Raw genomic sequence first — 18218 nt, 5'->3', positions numbered from 1 at the left:
GTAATGAGCGGTATCTAGCAACACATCATTACTACCCAAGTTACAAGAATGTCGAGATCCGACATCACTTTGTGACTACTAATTGTGACTCCTCACAAAATGTGACATTGTCCTTCTATCCTAGACATCTAGATTGGTCAATGTGAGGCATAGACCGTGTCATCCTCTGACCAATCTAAATCTTGAACTCCAAGTAGACTCACTCGATCAAATGAGCTCAACATCTCATGTTGACTCATTTGGGCATGGCCATGCACTTCGTGGTCTAACTCTATCAAGAATACCGATGTCGCTCCCGTCATATGGGAGGGATAGATCCCATCTACATCACTCACATCCCTCTGCATAATTCGTTATATACCCAGTAATCGCCTTTATAGTCCACCCAGTTACGGGTGACGTTTGACGAAACCAAAGTACATAACTCCTTATGTAGGGAACTATGGTGACTTCAGGTTTAAGGACTAGTAGTCATACTAATAGCCACATGAGAAAGTATATGACACTCATATAACGATCCATGATACTTTCTCATGGCGGGTCATTCAGTATACATTCTCTAATGTATACCCATGTGTCAACTTGATATCTCTATATCCATGACTTGTGAGATCAAGTCATCGAGTTGACCTACATGCTAGTCTTATTGCATTAACATTGTCCCTGAATGTTAATACTCGACTAGGAATGATTTAGAGTAGTGTTCCCTATATCATCTCACTATTGATTCAACTAATCGATTGATATAGGTATGAACCTTCTACTCAAGGACGCTATTATACTTAGTCTATTTGGCACTAATACAAATAAGTATAATAACCAAACAAATGCCTTTATTAATATACAAGAATATGATACAATGAGTCCATACAATCATCAAATGATTGGCTCTAGGGCTCTAACTAACATCACTTGCGATGCTAATGAGACCAACAAGGCAAAGCCAAGATTAGAGATTTAGAGAAGATGAAAAAAAAAATGAAAAGTCACTTTCTTCCTTTTGGATACACTTAAATTTCATTCCAGGGATGATTAGGTTTCGCTATGGAGGACGATAGTTTCGATGTTCGAGATTATTTGGATGGATTCGAAGATGATTTGGAGGAGTAATTAACCTAGAAAAGTACCAAGATGAGGAAGAGTTTGATGAAGAGGACCGGGATGAAGAAGATGGATTTTCGTTGGTTGGAGGTGGAATACGGTAGAATTCGAAAAATCTCGATCAAGATCTCCGCATCCTAGACTCTTCTAACTTCTCCTGGACTTTTTGTTGGTAGCAACGGCGAAGTCTTGTTCTCCACACCGCCGCCTCGCCCGCTCCTACCACCTCCTCTGCTAGTTTTCTCCGGCACGAAGGAGGACCTTGGCTCATTGAAGATGCTGAGTGCAATGTCAAGAGGTTGAAGAGCCCCTAGGCCTTCTCTGCTCCATCCCTCTTCAAACCTCAAACAGACTCCGCCTCCTTCCTCCTCTCCGATTGGTTCCATGAGTCTGTCAGTACCGACGCCATCTCTCTCTCCTCCGCAGAGCATCCCAAGTTCAGCGCCTTCCTCAGCAATGTGGGTCTTTCCCTAGTTTCTTGTTGTGACCTTGTCGGCCAATGCTTAGAGGCACTCTATGAGGATGCCCATGCGGACACCGATGCGCGCATCCACGATTCTCTCTTCTTCCGGTTGTCCAACTATGGGTTGAAGAAACCCAGGGACTCATCCTCATATATTGTTAACATAACGGTGAACCTCCCCAACGGGACCATTGTCTTCCATTAGTCCTTGCTCACTCACGGCCTAGCCGCGTCCAAGTTGGCAGAGGTGGTGCTGCTAGACACCGTAACAGACTTTGCCAGCGAGGATAACACTCAGAGGTGCTAGGATCATCATAGACAAGTTCAAGTCCAAGGCGCTTTTGGAATTGGAGAACCAGCATCCATGGATGGTGAATCTCTCATGCTAGCTACAAGGCCTCCGTGGTCTCATCATGGACATCGCCCGTGAGATTTTCCTTGTTTGGCAGCCAAATGCCATAAGCTCACGAGATTCTTCAACAAGCACCCGCAAGTGAGGAACATCTTCCACAAGTACCAGCTCCAGGAGCTGGACAGCGCGTGCCTCCTCCACGTGTTATCGTCCTATGACACAGCCGAAGGTGGTGCGCCGACGCTGTAAGTCTTCCCCATGGTCGAGGACATCTTGGCCTCTGCTCATGCTATGCAATCCGTTGTGTTCAATGAATCTAGTAAATCAATTTGCTGTGATGATGTGCGGAACATGATGGGCATGGTCTTGGAAACAGAGGTAAAGCGGCTGTTAGTGGGGCAATCCCTGTCCCTATGGTAGGAGCTGTGGTCCAAGGTCAGTGGCTGGACCTCCAAGTATATCAAGCTCGCTCCTTTAGAGAAGGTGATCGACAAGAGGTTCAAGACGCACTACCACCTGGCTTGTTCGGTGGTGTTCGTCTTAGATCCATTGTAGTTGGTGAAGGACGTCAGTGGCAAATACCTTCCCCCATTCAAGTCTTTGAGCTCTCGCCGAGAGGACATGGGCAAGCTGATCATCAGATTGATCTCGTGCGATGAAGCCCACATTGCTCTTATGAAGCAGGATGAAAGTGAGGTGAAAGTCCAACAACTACTAGTAAATTTTGTGATTTAGTGCTCGATGTTCTTTTTGAGCTAACACCTGGCACTATAAACTCGAGGACGAGTAATTTTTAACCCGAGGCGACTGATGTAGGAAGATTCATTGAATCTTTTTTATTATTTTTAGTAAATTATTATTTTTTGTTTTTTTTTTTGTTATTTTAGGTATTTTTGGTATTTTTTATTTTTTTGTATTTTGATTTTGTTTAGGAATTTTAGGATTCTTTCTTTTAGAATTTATTTTCTTTCTTTGCATCTTAAAAATTTAGGTCCATATGTTAGGATTTCTTTACTTTCTTTGTCTTAAGGTTTAAAGTCTATATAAATGTGTTTAGCTATTTGAGAGATTATCCTTAGTTATTAAATAATACTTTTTGGGGGAAAATCTGGAGGACAGTGGTTCCTTTTCTTAATTTCCCCTTCTCGTTTGTCCGTAGGATAATGGCTATCCTGCCTGGCGTCACTTGTACTCTATCTAACAATACTGAGTTGGTCATAATTGACACAATATGATAGTCTATTAGTGGTAGGTCACAATGAAACTTGCTTTGGTACCTTAGTTCTAAATGAGATTAAACTAGGCATAACTTTTGTTATTTTTTATTTTTTTTATTTTTTTATTTGCAGTTTAATTCAATTTTGTTTTAGAGGACTGAGTTATAATTGAATTCACAATATCGATAACTAAGTTTTGATGGGATTTTAGCTTGAACCGACTTCGATTTGATATCAAACTAGTTAGATTTATGTGGGTGATCATTTGAAGTAAATGAGATTAATTTGGATTTATTAAAGGGAAGTATTAGATAAATCAGGTTTATCTTCCTCCTTTTCTCCTCCCATGTCCTTAGCAAGATCGCTTGCTTCCCTTCCTCGCAGCTTGCAGTGTAATTTAAAGAGAGGGACGATTCTTCTCTCTCACCAGATGTGGAAATCCCAGAGAAGATGGAGTATGATGGCTCAACTTTCTCTCTTTCCATTTTGATTATCACCATTCCTTTTCCCCTTGTTTGAACATGTTGCTCTCAATTGACTATGCACGTTTTGAGGTATGACCATCCTTTTAGTGTAAAGCTTGATATGTATCTGCCAGAGATTTCATATTTACGTGTGAAAGTGATTATTCTTTTTCTGCAGCAAATATTATGCAATTTTGGAACTTCTAAAATCGAGTTGTTTTTTTCCCATTTATTCTATACAGACATGAGTAGCAAATGCCCACATTTCATATTAACATAAGAACAACATTATATTGAAGTTGGGATGTTTCTGTTGTTTTCTGCAGCACAAAACTATGCAAATGATGTACGAGACAATCTATACAGCCTTGAAGGAAGTTGGTATTGAGAATACTTATGAGCCACAAGATTATTTGAACTTCTTTTGCTTGGGGAATCGTGAAATTTCTGATCTTAATAATTCAAATCAGATTGCAGAAAATTCTCCTCAAGTAATCCCTACCTTTCTATAATGGACACTTATGTGTATATGTTTTAGACTTGTATAGTTTTGTTCACATCCACATTTTCTACTAATGTCTCTGCTGTCTTGGTTTTACTTGTTTTCATCACAATGAACTATTCACCAAAGGGAACTCCTTGCTGCCATCTTTCTTTTTGTTTTTGTACCTAGTACATAATTTTGAAATATTTGCTGAATTAAGAAGCTGACTTCTTTGGGGGCAAATTTACACATTATACTATTTTTTATTATATGATAAATTCAAAGTGGAGCTAAAATCTCAGACAAAGAGGTTATGCTACTTAGACTTACATACGAGGATGAGACAGTTTTCACATACGAGGACATGTGACAGTATGATCTAAAATTAGACATTTGATTTTTCCAGAATGAGGAGATAGGATCTCATAGATACTGGAACCAAATTCAGGATAACAATATTAAAAATACAAATACGAATATTTATTTAATAAAGCTAAAATTATTCTATTAGCTTATGATATAAATTAGGTTAGATAACAACTAATAATAACTTATAATATAATTTAAGTTCCTAATCTATATAACTTTGGTATTAACTTCTAATAACTAATGGTATAACTTATAATGCAACTTGCATAAGTTATCTAAGCTATATTATAGTATGTTATATGGAAATACAATATAAATTGTAATATAGTTATAATATACTATTCATACAAGTTCCTGTGGCGTCTATGGAGTTCTCCAGTATTGTTGTGTAGAGTACATCTAGCATTCCCAATTTGGATCAGACATGTGTCATGGGATTTTGATAAAGCTCATGGGAGGATAGTTGTAATTTTGTTTCCTAGGAAATCATGGTGTATGGGTTTGATCTGGTTGTCATTGTTGGATCTAGACAATACATGTATCAAGATTGAAGGAAAGCGATAAGGCCCCTCCTTGGAATTATTCATGCAAGGAAACGGATGTGGACTCTCATCTCTCACTGTAAGACAACACCCTCCTCATCTCTCGTGATCACGTAAGGGTGTGTCCTTCCCCATGTTGGCCCCTAGCGGCCGGCGAGAAGAGGGTGAATTGTCCTACACAAAGAAAACAAATACCTTTCTCAATCCTATAGCTTGATTAAGACAAACACTTGTACAAAAGAATTAAGAAACTAATTAATTAAAGGGAGGAAATATTTACTTGGGTTGCAATCAGAGGATTGCTAATTCAAGGCAATTAAAGCTCACTAGAAATCTCCTTTAGACAGAGTAGCCTCTTACAATGTTGACAGCTCACAAACAAAGTAGTAGAATAGAAAGAGAATTGTTTACAAGTGTTGTTCTGAACTACTGAGATCAGGGCTGTATTTATAACCCTGATCCGGGCGTCTGGAAGGGTTCCTGGTGCCTGGGCATGGATAAAACTTTATCCACATCGCAACGGATCACATCGCAATGGCTTTGGATAAACTCTTTGGTTTGAGCGGACCAGCTCCCGACGCCCGGACCCTTATAAATCTTATCCGCATCGCTGAGCACGTCGAGGTGCCCTCGGGTTGCATCGGGGGATCCAAGCGCCCGGACCAAGTATGGGTGCTCGGACTGCAGTCAACTTCGAGTTGACTTTCAGTTCCGGTCTTCCACTCCGGCTCCGCTCGCTTGGGTGATTTCGGCCATCCGGAATAGGCCTCACCCGAACCCATTTTTCATCTTTCTCGAGCAGTCTTCCGCTCCGACTTTTCGTCCGAAACGCTGCGCGCTCCCTTCTCGTCCATCATCGTACTCTTACGTAGCACCTTGTCTCTCGAACACACCGAGCCCGTCGACTCTCTCCCGTGCCATCCTTGCTAGCTGTATCTTTCGCTCGAATTCTTGTGCTCCTAAGTTCCTGCACACTTAGATACAAGGCATCAAACCACATCAGGCCTAACTTAACTTGATTGATCATATCAAAACTACCACGGGGTACTTACAATCTCCTCCTTTTTTCCGTGAGCAAACCAAGTTAAGTTAGGATAAAAATAAAAACAAAAATAGTTTGGTAACAAGTATATAATTTGCAAAAAAAAAAATGTGCAAAAATCAAAATGTACCCTCCCCCTAGATTTAACCTCTAATTCTCCCCCTTTAATCATATTAAAAATAAGGGTATGTTAGAAAATAACTTTAAGTAAATTTAAAACAGAGTCTAAGAAATAAAAAATACAGTGACTATTATCTAGAAAATCATGAACTTTAAATTTTGAAAATCTGAATTTTTACAATTTATAAACTATTTTTGGAAAAAAGTAATTTGAAAAATATTTTTAATCGTGGAAAAATTATGAAAATTTTTATAATGGTTAAACAGCTATATCCAAACCAGATCTCTATTGCGTGCAACCATTCTTTGTTCTTCACGCAACAATTCTTCAAGACATCTATCAAAGGAAGGGACAAGATTTCTATTAAGTAATCCAGCCTGTGCCTCAGTTTCATCACAAATTGATCACGTCTACTATCTTGATGAATTGCTTGAAGGCTGGCTAAGGCCTCTTTAGGTACCTTTGAATAGATAAGACTAGAATATTTACTCCATAGATTAATAAATCCAGAATAATACTACTCAATAAGGAGATTACCTTGACTAAAATTACCAATCTCAAGTTCTAGTTGAAATAATCTTGTAGTGTTATCTTGATGATATATGCGTTGCAGATAATCCCACATCTCTTTTGTTGTACTAAAGGAACGTAAATTGTTCACCATATGAGGTTCAATAGAACCTAAAACCCAAGAGATGATTTGAGCATCCTTTGCCTCTCATTGACTAAGTTCTGTACCTTCTTTAGGAGCATGAGCAGACCCGTTAATGTGATAACAAAGCTTCTTCGCTTTCAGAAACATTATGAACTGAAATTTCGATGCTGCATAATTCTTTCCTGTAAATTTAATAGTCAAAGTTTGTGTATACATTTTTCCAAGAAAATTCTTAGCAGACATTATTCTAAACAAAATGAAATCTCAAAGCCAAAGTTGTTGATCAGAAATTAATCAACTAAAAAAAATGAAAGCACACTAGAAAACTCTGTAAAACAGAAGCAAAATATACTGATAAAGATTTGAAGATTCAGTTACGAATTTTAGAACCTTGCTATGATACCATGACAAGATTTGATGAAATGGCTAAATGCCCTTTTCTTTGATGATCTTTCCTTTAAATAAGAATTGTTGTATAACCTATTTTAGACAAAAAAAATTATTTATAGCAATTACACTAATTACTGCTAATCTACTTTAGGTAAGAATATATACAGTAATTATTGCTAATTTGTTTTAGATAAGAATATATACAGCTAATATACAAATTATGGTAAATTAGATCTTGAAATCTCAGCCATAATTGCTGTCATACTTTTAGCAATTGATGGCCCACAATCTCTCCCATTGATAGAAGGAAGTGCATGATATCTCATAAAGAATCCAATGAATAGAAAATAATTAATGTTATCATTCTTCATTAATCTGTTAACATAATTTTTTTTAAAATTTTTCTCTTAGACTGTTTCATCATTTCTCGTGTTTGCTCTTTTACACTCTTTTATATATATATATATAAAGAGCAAATGACATGCAATTTGCCTAATGAAGAATGCCTCATATATAGGGATGAATGACCTACAATCCATCTAGAATGAAATGCATCCTAAACATATATAAATATAGTAAAGATGTATCGTATATACATGGGATGAATGATCAACAATCCATCCAATACTAAATATATTATATATAAATGTAAGATAAGGATGAATGACCCATAATTCATTAAGAAGGATGCATTTTATACAGGGATGAATGATTTGTAATTCACTCATAACGAATTGCATTTTAAACATATATAGATATATATATAGCGTGAACGACTTGCAATCTATCTTAGGGATGGCAATGGGGAAGGGCAGGGGCGGGTTCCCCATCCCCGCCCCGGAATTTTATCCCCTCCCCCATCTAATCAGGGAATCCTCATTCTTGAACCCACGGGGATTAAATTTTCATCCCCACCCCCATCCCACATTGACTTGGCAAAAAAAAAAAAAATTCAACACCTTTTATACAAATATTAATACAAAACTCCAATGCATATATAATAACATTAATAGTCTATGATTTAATAAATAGAAAAGATGAAACTCCATCATTATCATCACCATCATCATATTACTTTCTTCTCCATTATGTCGCCTCACCACATCCATCATTCTATGGAGTTTCTTCTATAGAGTTACTGTTAGTGCATGAGTATGACTCAGTCTCCTACAAAATAATAAGACATATAGAAAAAAGATTAATTAAATTTAAAACACTTTAATACAATAACAAAAATATCTTATCTTTATATCAGAATTATTGTCAAACTTTTGATCATTGGACGTTGTAGAATCTAATAAGACAAAATAAATAACAAATATTATAATGAAAAACAATAAAGAAAGTATTAGAAATAATTTCATTTAAAAACTATTTAATATCTTGAATTTCACTTCTTAACCAATCTTAAGCACACATCAAAGCCTCCACAGTTTTAGGATGATGTCTACTATGGTGAGCACTTAAAACTCTCCCACTAGTATTAAATGTTGATTCGGAAGCAACGATCATTATAAGAATGGCCAACACATCCTTAGCAATATCATGCAAAATGGGATATTTGATCCTATTGGTCTTCCACCAACATAAGATATCAAGTTCACTTGTTCTTGGCAAAAGAGACTTTCTAAATAATAATCCAAGTCTGACTTCTCATGTTCAATACTAGTATTAGAATCCATGAACATCTTAAATTTATCAGCGTAACTACCATGCTTAGGAAGTGGAGACCTTAAAGAAGAAGAAGATTGTGAATCTTTCACTTCCTGTGATTGTTTGGATTTCTTCTCGTACTCTTTAACCACGTCACACAACTTTTTCTTTAGTTTGTCAATCTAATATGAAGACATATCACTATAAATAAGAGGATAATAGAATCGAATTGTCTTCAGCTTGTACATAGGATCTAAAATACTCGCAATTGCCAATAAACAATTCATCACATCCCAATACTTGTCAAACTTTACTTTCATATTTTTTGCCATTGTTTTCACCACATTATCATCCGAGAGAAGTCAATCACCAATTGCCAACTTAATATCGCAAATAGTTGAGAAGAAAAGATTTATAGTGGGATACTTGGTCCCCAAAAACAACTATGTGGCATCGTCAAACATCTCCAATTTAGAAGAAATCTCTCTTACTTTTGACCAATCTTCTTGTGTGAGAACTCTTTTATATAAAGTCTCATGTTTTTTCAAACGAGCAAACACAACTTCATATTCCAATGCAGTGTTAAGCATTAAATATGTAGAGTTCCATTGTGTTTTGCAATCAAGTTCCAGTTTCTTTGTGCTTGGAACCTTTATTTGTCGAGCTGTTTCAATAAATTTTTCATCCCTCTTTGGCGTTGTTGTCTAAAATGCGACACTATAACGAATAGTTTCAATACTCACTAATTAATTCTAGTCCATCCCTCACAACCAAATTCAAAATATGGGCACAACACCACATGTGAAATAATTTTCCTTCTAAGATAAGTGAACTCGGAGGAAGCTTGTCTAGAATAAGCTCAATCATAGCATCATTAATTGTGCAATTATCAAGAGTTAAAATAGATAACTTAGGATCCAAGTTTCGATCCAAGTTCCAATCAAGAGGCAATCAATAAGGGCATTTGGGAGGACCTCAACAATATGTGGATACGACACATATATAAACCTAGTAAAAAAAGAAATATAATAAATTTAAATGATAATAGTAATATTAGTAATGGTAAATACAAGTATAAAATTAAAGAGAAAAAATTTTACCAGACAAGCTAACTTTGTAATTTCCATGAAACATCGATGAAGTGTGAAGTGACTGCCATGAATCCTCTTTTCTGATTACTTGATGTCCACATAACAGTTGTCAACACAATTCGACTAGCATTTGAGTCTAATAATTTCATTGTTTTATTTCTTTCATACTCGAATATCTTCATGATGTCATTCTTGATTGTGTTTCGGGAAACAACTTTAAATATTGGTTGAAGGCATGAGAGTACCTTCTAAGCCCACATGATCAACCATAGATAACAGGTACTCATGCAATATAATCATATTTGCAAGCTTTGCTTCGCGTGATCTTGGTTAAAATGGTATGTCCCAAGCTGCGTTGTCCCATAATTTGGATTTTGTTGGGTGCAATAGTGATTGTTTTATGGTCTTCTATTTTTTGTGCAAGCATGTTTTTATGTGGTCAAGTAAATGCTTGGTACCATTCTTAGTTTCACCACATAAGGTCTTGCAATAATTGCAGACCGTTTTCCATTTTTCTCCAATTAGCTTTTTCTCTAAAGGATCCCATGCAATAGATCTATATTTTTTTCTTTCCACCTTTTGTATCCACAATTTCAACATCTAAAGCCTTATTTAGAGTCAGAACACTCTCATTTTGCGTTTGCGAATGCGATGCTGTCGATGCAAGAACTTGACTTCCCACAGTTTGAGTAGTTTGCATAGCATCCTCAACCTCGTTATCATTAATTTCCATCTTAAAGATATATCATAATATCAAAAAATCATATTCTACTCATCCAAATATCCCCACATTAACAAGAACTTGTAAAGTAAAAAATTGACTTATTTTAAGGTAAGCTTGTGTTATGAGATATTAATAGTGTGTGAAAGCAAAATACGCAAACTCTATTGCATAAATGAAAACACAAGACCTATTGTCGTTTGCCACATTAAGTCTTGATTTCATATTGCTTGTCCAGGGGCGTTTGTTTATGGTCATGCTTCTCTTTTTCTTTTCAATTTTTTTCATATCTAATTTACCCACTTCTATATTTCTAAATCCTAAACTTCTCGGATATAACAGCTCTTAAGTAATTTTAAGGGAATGAACTAGGTCCGATAGAAATAGAAATATTAATTTAAGAAATTATTTGAGAAATTGGCACAAATAAAAACTTGAAATATGGCTCACTGACGAGAGCAACTGTTGAAATATTAAACAACGGTGGAAGCTAAGTGGAGATGTGACTGACGGTGGCAGATACCAACAGGCAAGAGTCGATCTGCCGATGGGAGATGTAGATTGCCGATGGGGATAGGAGACGACAAACAAGAGATGCAAAGTCCAAAGATTGATGGCATACGAGGATGTGTAAGTTGACGGGAGACTAGAGAGGTGTAGGCAAAGATCGAAGGGAGTGACGCTAGTGGAGATCAATGCATGCGAAGGCTGAAAATCAAAGGGAGTGGTGCCGGGCCGACGTTGGCAAATATCGATGTGAGTGAAGACTGAAGATCGAAGGGAGTGCCACCGTCGGAGATCGATGCGATTAGCGGTTCGAGGTGGGGATGCTATTCCCATACCCGCTCTAATTTAAATGCGGAGATTTGAAAATTCCCGAACCCGAATCCATACCTGAAATAGCTCCTGGAACCTGCCCCCATTTCGAGTTTTCCCCACGGGGCCTCGAACCCGTGGAGAACATTGGCATCCTTAATCCATCCCGTTATGATGTATAGTATATACATGGGATGAATGACCAATAATCCATTCAATATGAAATGAATCATATATAAATGTAAGATGAGGGTGAATGCCCCATAATTCACCCAAGAAGGATACATCATATATAAGAGTGAATAACCCGCAATTCACTCGTAGCTAAATGTTTCATGTGTATGCACATATACATACATATATAGGGTGAATAACTCGCAATTCATCCCGTGAGTAAAACATCTCATACAATTTGGATGAAGCCTAGGAATGCGCAAAAAGACTCAAAGAGTCTTTTTTTTAAGCTCAGAGCAAATGCTCTATAATTATAAGATTTATCAAATTCTTATTCTGAGATAAATAGTCTTGCACTTTTTTTTTTGAAGTGTGGAGCCAAAGCTCCATGAGTCCTAAGTTACATTTATTTCGTTGTTAACTTGGTTAACTATATCACACAACTTCAAAACACAGAGTTGAAGTTCTTTCATATTATTTATTGGGCAAGTTTAGCATAATCAATTATTTAATTCAATTTTACTAAAATTCTCATAGTAGTTAAAGGGACTATTCTATGTTTCTATAAATTTTCTTTTAATTTAGAATTATTTGGTTATAGCCTAATTATTAAGATTCGGAAAAAAGATAAAACAACTAAGTAACTAGGATATAAATATAACAAGCAATTTAGGGAAAGTTTCTTAAGCAACAAGAGTAATAATGATCACAACTAATTCCTTTTGCTAAATTAAAAATAATAGATAATTTATGACATCTATTTTATCTAATTAATCATGCATAAGGTAATTCAAAAGAATCGAGCACAAAAATCCACCTGAGTAAATCCAAGTCACTTTGGTTGAAGGGCTCTTAGTTAAGGTTCACTTTGCTAGAAGAATTTAGGCAAAGAGTGACACAGGTCGGCGGTGTTGTGGAATTGTAGTGTTGCGAGGATGTTGTGTTGCAGCGACGTTGGCGCGCGATGATGGAAATAGGTTGGCTAGCGAGAACAGTAGCTTGTGATGGTGCTGGCGGCTTGTGATGGGAGCGGCAACGCGTGTGATGGTGGTGGCGGCTTGCAATAGAATTGACAATGACTTTAACGTGCAATGACAATGGTGGCATTGACGTGCGACAACAATGGCAACATGAGGAGAGAAATTTAAGGTTTGGGGGTAAGGAGAAAGATAGAGTTTGGAAGGAAAAAAAAGGTGAACGCATGCACAGGAGTGAGGAGGAAAAGAGGTTCTGGTTATTTAATGGCCATTTTGCAAAAAGGTCCAAATATTTCCAAAAATTCCAGATAAGATCTTTGAAAGTTTCAATAGTATAACAATGACACCTCAAAAATTTTAAACATTTTATTTTTTGATCGAGGTTATCTTGAGATATTGATTATTTTATTGCAAACTGGGTGGACTCTCCTATAGATAGGCAATCACCACTTGGGTTATTGTATCCTCATAGCAGGGAATCTTATTTCTTGGCAAAGTTGTGGTAACGTCTAAATGTAGAGGCAGAATATGGGGTTACGTCCTTAACAATGTGCAAGCTTATTTGTGTTGAGCATTTTATGACCAAGCTAGGATACATCCCTGCAAAGCCAATGAAGATTTAATGTGAAAATTACACTCTACTACATATAGTCTCAAATCGAATCTAGTATTATATAAGCGGACAAAGCATGTAGAGATAAACTACACTTCATCAGAGAGAAGATTTTTGCTAATGAGACCATCATTTTCTTTGTCTATTCTAACAATTCGTTGGCAGATTCATTAACTAAATTTTTAAGAGGGTTATAGTTGAATATATCTATAGTTGCTATTCTATAAAATATTCAAATCAGCTTAAGATGGAGTTTTATGGTCCAATAATTATTATACTATGGGATCGTCGTCCTATCATTTTTCATGTAACTAATAACATCCATATATAGGTAGTGGAGGGCTACCTACGGTTAATTAGAATTAGTCCCCTAAGCTAACAATATGCTTCTGCACTCAAAAAGAATTTGTAACTTTCACACATTTTTAAAATATGAACCTTCATTGCTTCCTTATATGTCTACTATGAAGCACCTGCGAGATCTCATGATCAACAGGAACTTGAAATGATACCCACACTTCCATATTAGTTAATGGTGTTAGCAATGCTTCAATAGCCTCAATATCAAGAGGAAAATATTTACCTGCACTACTTCATGATATGTTTACAATGAACCACTCATGATATCTTGTGATCCACAAGAACCTAAAATTATCGCCACACATCCAAATTTAAACTTAGTCATTAATAGATTTGGATCCATTAAATTCGTTGAACCATACTCATCATCATCAACATGCTATCATTTTTTGTCTTCCTCTTCCTCCCTCTCCCTCATCTCCACTAGATTAGTTGGTGATTGCCTTATTCTTTATTGTGCAAGACCATATCAAGTCCTACTATGATAATACTTACCTGTACTAGTTGAAGATAGATATGAAATCATCTATATATATAGAATAAAGTGATGAGGGTGTTCAATCTCAAAGAATGGGTTTGAGACTTGAGAGCCGCCTAGTGTTGCGGAAATTCACCACCAGTTATCCTATATATGCCCATTTATCTGCATTCTTTCCATTCCTTCTTGTGTTAGATGAAGGGTCTTAAGCATGTCACTAATAGAGAAAATGCATACCAATTGACATTTTGAGTAGCCAATCAATTAAATGGCAAGATAGTATTGTTGAGAAAAATATCTTCCAAAGGTACACAATAATTGGGTTAAATAACACCACCTCCACTTAGTTAGAAAGGAATTTTCAATCAAAGTTAATTTTTCTAGCCCATCAGGAGCTTTTGTTCATTAAATAACACTTCATGTGGCTTATTCTTAATATTGGTTATCGGGCTGCTGCCTTCCCATAAGAAACTCCTATAGAATCTATCATATGCTTCATTCACTCACTTAGGAATTTAATAAACACCCATGTAGTTTGCCAGAATGGCTAAGAATGCACTTTTCTTGATCAGGACTTCACCCATAGAGGAGAGGAGCAAGTAGTCTAAATAGGACTTTTTGCATTAACTTCATTGACGGTGGATCCACAATCCTCGTGGCTTTTCACAGAACAAAAAACCAAATAGCCTTTAGGGAGTGATCTAAGTCACCTTCAGGTATCAAACCCATTGTTTATTAGATTGTCGATATGAAGTCAATGATTAATCTTGAAGTCATTTGAAAAAGGTGTAGTACCTTCATTATAGTGGCTTTTTGCTTCTCTATGTCAATCCAAACAATCTTTGTATCACAAGAAATTTACAAAGTTTCTTCCCATTGCAGCGATGGAAGGGTTATCCTCGGAGATTGTCTTTTGCAACTTCATTGGAGCAAACACTCATGTCTTTCACAACTTCATGATTATATTGAGGGCTTCAATGTTAATTAAGTTGAGAAAGGTAGAGAGTGAGTTCTATTTGAGCCACTGTTCTAATTGAACCCAATGGTTGACGCCCTATTTATTTATGAAATCCAACTTCCCAGTGCGTTTGACATTGAGTGGTGTATGTCAATTGACAATATTAAAAGCCTTGAAGAAGTGCAATTTGAGCGAGAAGACAGAGTGAAGTGAAGTACGGAACTGGTGGAGCATGTGAGCATTCACAAAGGAATTTCTGGTCCATCAAACTTTGATCAAAGAAGATTGTTATTGGTTAATTAGGGCATTAGCAAGAGCACGAGTATAGACGATGATAATCAGTGAGCTCATATTTGAAGGTTTAAAAGTGCTTGACAAGTCGAACAATACATTTAATAGTGGTTTGCATGTGGTTCAGTCATGTTGAGGACTAGGCATTGTAGTGGTAGGTGGTTGAAGGATGCAAAGTTGTCATCAGAGATGGAAATCCTAGCTCATATCAGGAGGAAGATCTTGCTGGAGACAGTCTGGCTCCCATAGTATGCTGGTATAGCTACAAATATTTGGAAACCCATAAAATTGATGTTTGAATCAACACCAAGCTTAGCCATCATCCAAACCAACATCAGTTTTGCTCTTTTCCCCTTTGCTAATATGCTTTGTGCAGAACCCCTTTGCTCTTCATCTTGTGTTTAACTATCATATATGTGCATGTATTGATAAAAGATGATGTTTGTTTCACTTAGAAGGACCGTAATTTATAACAAAACCTAATGATTCTTATTTCTTCAGGCACTTGCAAAGAAAAGCAGACGCTTCATGATATATGTGCACTCAAAGGGCATGATAGTGGATGATGAATATGTTATTATAGGATCAGCAAATATCAACCAGAGGTCCTTGGAAGGTACCAGGGATACAGAAATTGCAATGGGCGCATACCAACCAGAGCATACATGGGCAAGAAAACTCTCTGGTCCCCGGGGACAGGTAACTACTCTCAATTAATGTTATGTTTCTACAATGTTCATACAACTACTGCCCATCTTCATTCCTCTAATTTTGAGGGAAAATTTATCATCTAAACAAAGACTTAATGACAAATTTCTGTCATTTTGGCATTGACTTATAAGGAAACTATATATTTGTTTCCTTCTGCTAATATCTTTCTTGGGATATCCCCATTTGTACAAAGCTAATATAATGCATTGGTTTAATAAATCAGTTTGAGAGTTCACTATGCTTTGCTTTGAAGATCCTTTTTTAATATGTATGCGTGTCTGTGTATTTGAAGTATTCATCTTGATGTGTGTGTGTGTGTATTTGAAGCATTCGTCTTGATGTTAGGTATTCCATAGAGCATAACTTTTGGTTCCCCTTTGGCCATAAAAGTGTTTCAGGTAAATAAGTTTTCAATGTTTGAACCCCATGTACTAGGTTAAGGCTTCTTTTGTTCTTTAAAGAATGAAAAACTAGGCAGATAAATTTCTTTGAATGGAATTTGATTATTCTATCTGTTGCAATTTCTTTGTTTCTAATTTTGTTAGTTAATCAAACATGCAGATTTTCGGTTATAGATTGGCATTGTGGGCTGAGCACCTTGGAACCCTTGAGGAATGTTTTGCTTCTCCTGAGAGCGTTGAATGTATGAGAAGGATTCGCAACCTTGGTCTACGGAATTGGAGACAATATGTGGCTGACGACATTACTGAAATGAAGGGCCACTTATTGAATTACCCAGTGGAAGTTGATAGGCAAGGCAAGGTGAAACCTATTCCTGGCTATGAAACTTTCCCAGACATTGGTGGCAATATCTGTGGATCATTCTTTGGCATTCAAGAGAACCTTACCATATGAGTTTTGTTCTTCACAATTGTATAGATCAATCCAAACAGTTGAGACTCAGTTTCGATCATTGTACCATTATATATGGATCAAACACTTCCAGAATGGCCTTCCTGTTCGCTAGATTAAACCTGCTTCATTTTCAGCCATTTACATCTGCTGACTGAAGGTATCCATCAAGTCTAAAATTGTAGCGGAGCTTAAGCATTATTCATCTTCATGATCTCAAGTTTTTTGTCACCAAACGAGATTCTGCAAAAGAAAAATAAAAAGCTTTGCTGAGTGTAGGTTTTCAGCCTTCTTTGTGACTTCTTTATGTTGCAACTTCAGCAATGTAAAGCTATGGGCTTGTGTACTTAACTCAATCCCATTGCATCCTTTCTAGTGTTATGTGAATTTAGCTGTTAAATTAATGCCATACATTACTTTTAGTATTAAAGGTCTTTTGTATCCTGGAATTTTTGGACACAATAAATTGCAAGGGAACATCTTTACATAAGCAAAGGTGTGATCAGCCAAGGTGGAGTTTTACCATTGCCAAGGTGTGATCAGCCAAGGTGGATGATCCGTCGGACAGATAGACAGAAGAAACTTCCTGTGGCAATATGCAAATAGTTTTACTAATCATCAATTGTATAGGCACTAGCATTTGTTGTGAGGACCTATTTAGGACTTTGCACTCATCAGAACATCTTGATTGTAATGAATAATTGTGAGCGTCGCCAAGAAACTAAGAGAATTAAGAGCTTGTACTTTAAACACGGTCGAGCAATCATGAGACGCGAGAATTTGACCTTTTCAAGTCGAAGATAAAGGCATAAGCAGTGGAGTTCTTCTCCAAGTTCTACACCTTGATGAGGAGAAAAGTTCCTATCTTGATAAGATTCCATCAAGACAAAGGTGGAAGACACGCAAGGTCGGTCCTAACAATTTTTGGACCTTAAGTCTGACTTTTAAAAAAGCCTCTAAATCATAATGTCTGAGTATTCATATTCTTTTAGTTTCATAACAACTTTTTCGAATTAAATCAATACATTAAAGAAAATATAAAAACTAAAAAAATGCGCAATGGTCAAAATATTTCTATTATAATCTAATAATAAAATAAACATGTCAAAAATAATCACTAAAAAATAAGCCACCTTACAATTTCAGAGCTAAAAAATACTAATCAAGTATGTATAATTAAGTTGCTTAGTAATTTCTTTTTCAATTGATAACATAGTTAATTTCTTCAATCTTTCTTGTGATATGATTGATTGAAGAAAAGATTGATGAGCTTTAATTTTGAAACTTCGTTCAACACTTGCTACCATAACTGAGAGAGTCAGT

At 36.4% G+C, this 18218-nt stretch overlaps 1 protein-coding gene across 1 annotated transcript in view; it reads left to right on the top strand.

Annotated features, from left to right (window-relative positions):
• Positions 1 to 17325, top strand: part of LOC122040993 (phospholipase D beta 1-like) — a 51076-nt gene extending 33751 nt beyond the window's left edge. The window contains exons 7-9 of the mRNA XM_042600510.1: positions 3924 to 4088; positions 15834 to 16031; positions 16605 to 17325. Coding sequence (XP_042456444.1) covers positions 3924 to 4088; positions 15834 to 16031; positions 16605 to 16898 — 657 coding nt within the window. The 3' untranslated portion in view covers positions 16899 to 17325. The remainder of the gene's footprint in view (positions 1 to 3923; positions 4089 to 15833; positions 16032 to 16604) is intronic.
• Positions 17326 to 18218: the final 893 nt, after the last annotated feature.

The sequence above is a fragment of the Zingiber officinale genome, chromosome 2A (genome assembly GCF_018446385.1).
Source record: "Zingiber officinale cultivar Zhangliang chromosome 2A, Zo_v1.1, whole genome shotgun sequence".
NCBI classification, from domain to species: domain Eukaryota; kingdom Viridiplantae; phylum Streptophyta; class Magnoliopsida; order Zingiberales; family Zingiberaceae; genus Zingiber; species Zingiber officinale.
The sequence above is the reverse complement of the archived record's forward strand: the minus strand, read 5'-3'. Positions and strand labels throughout refer to the sequence as shown.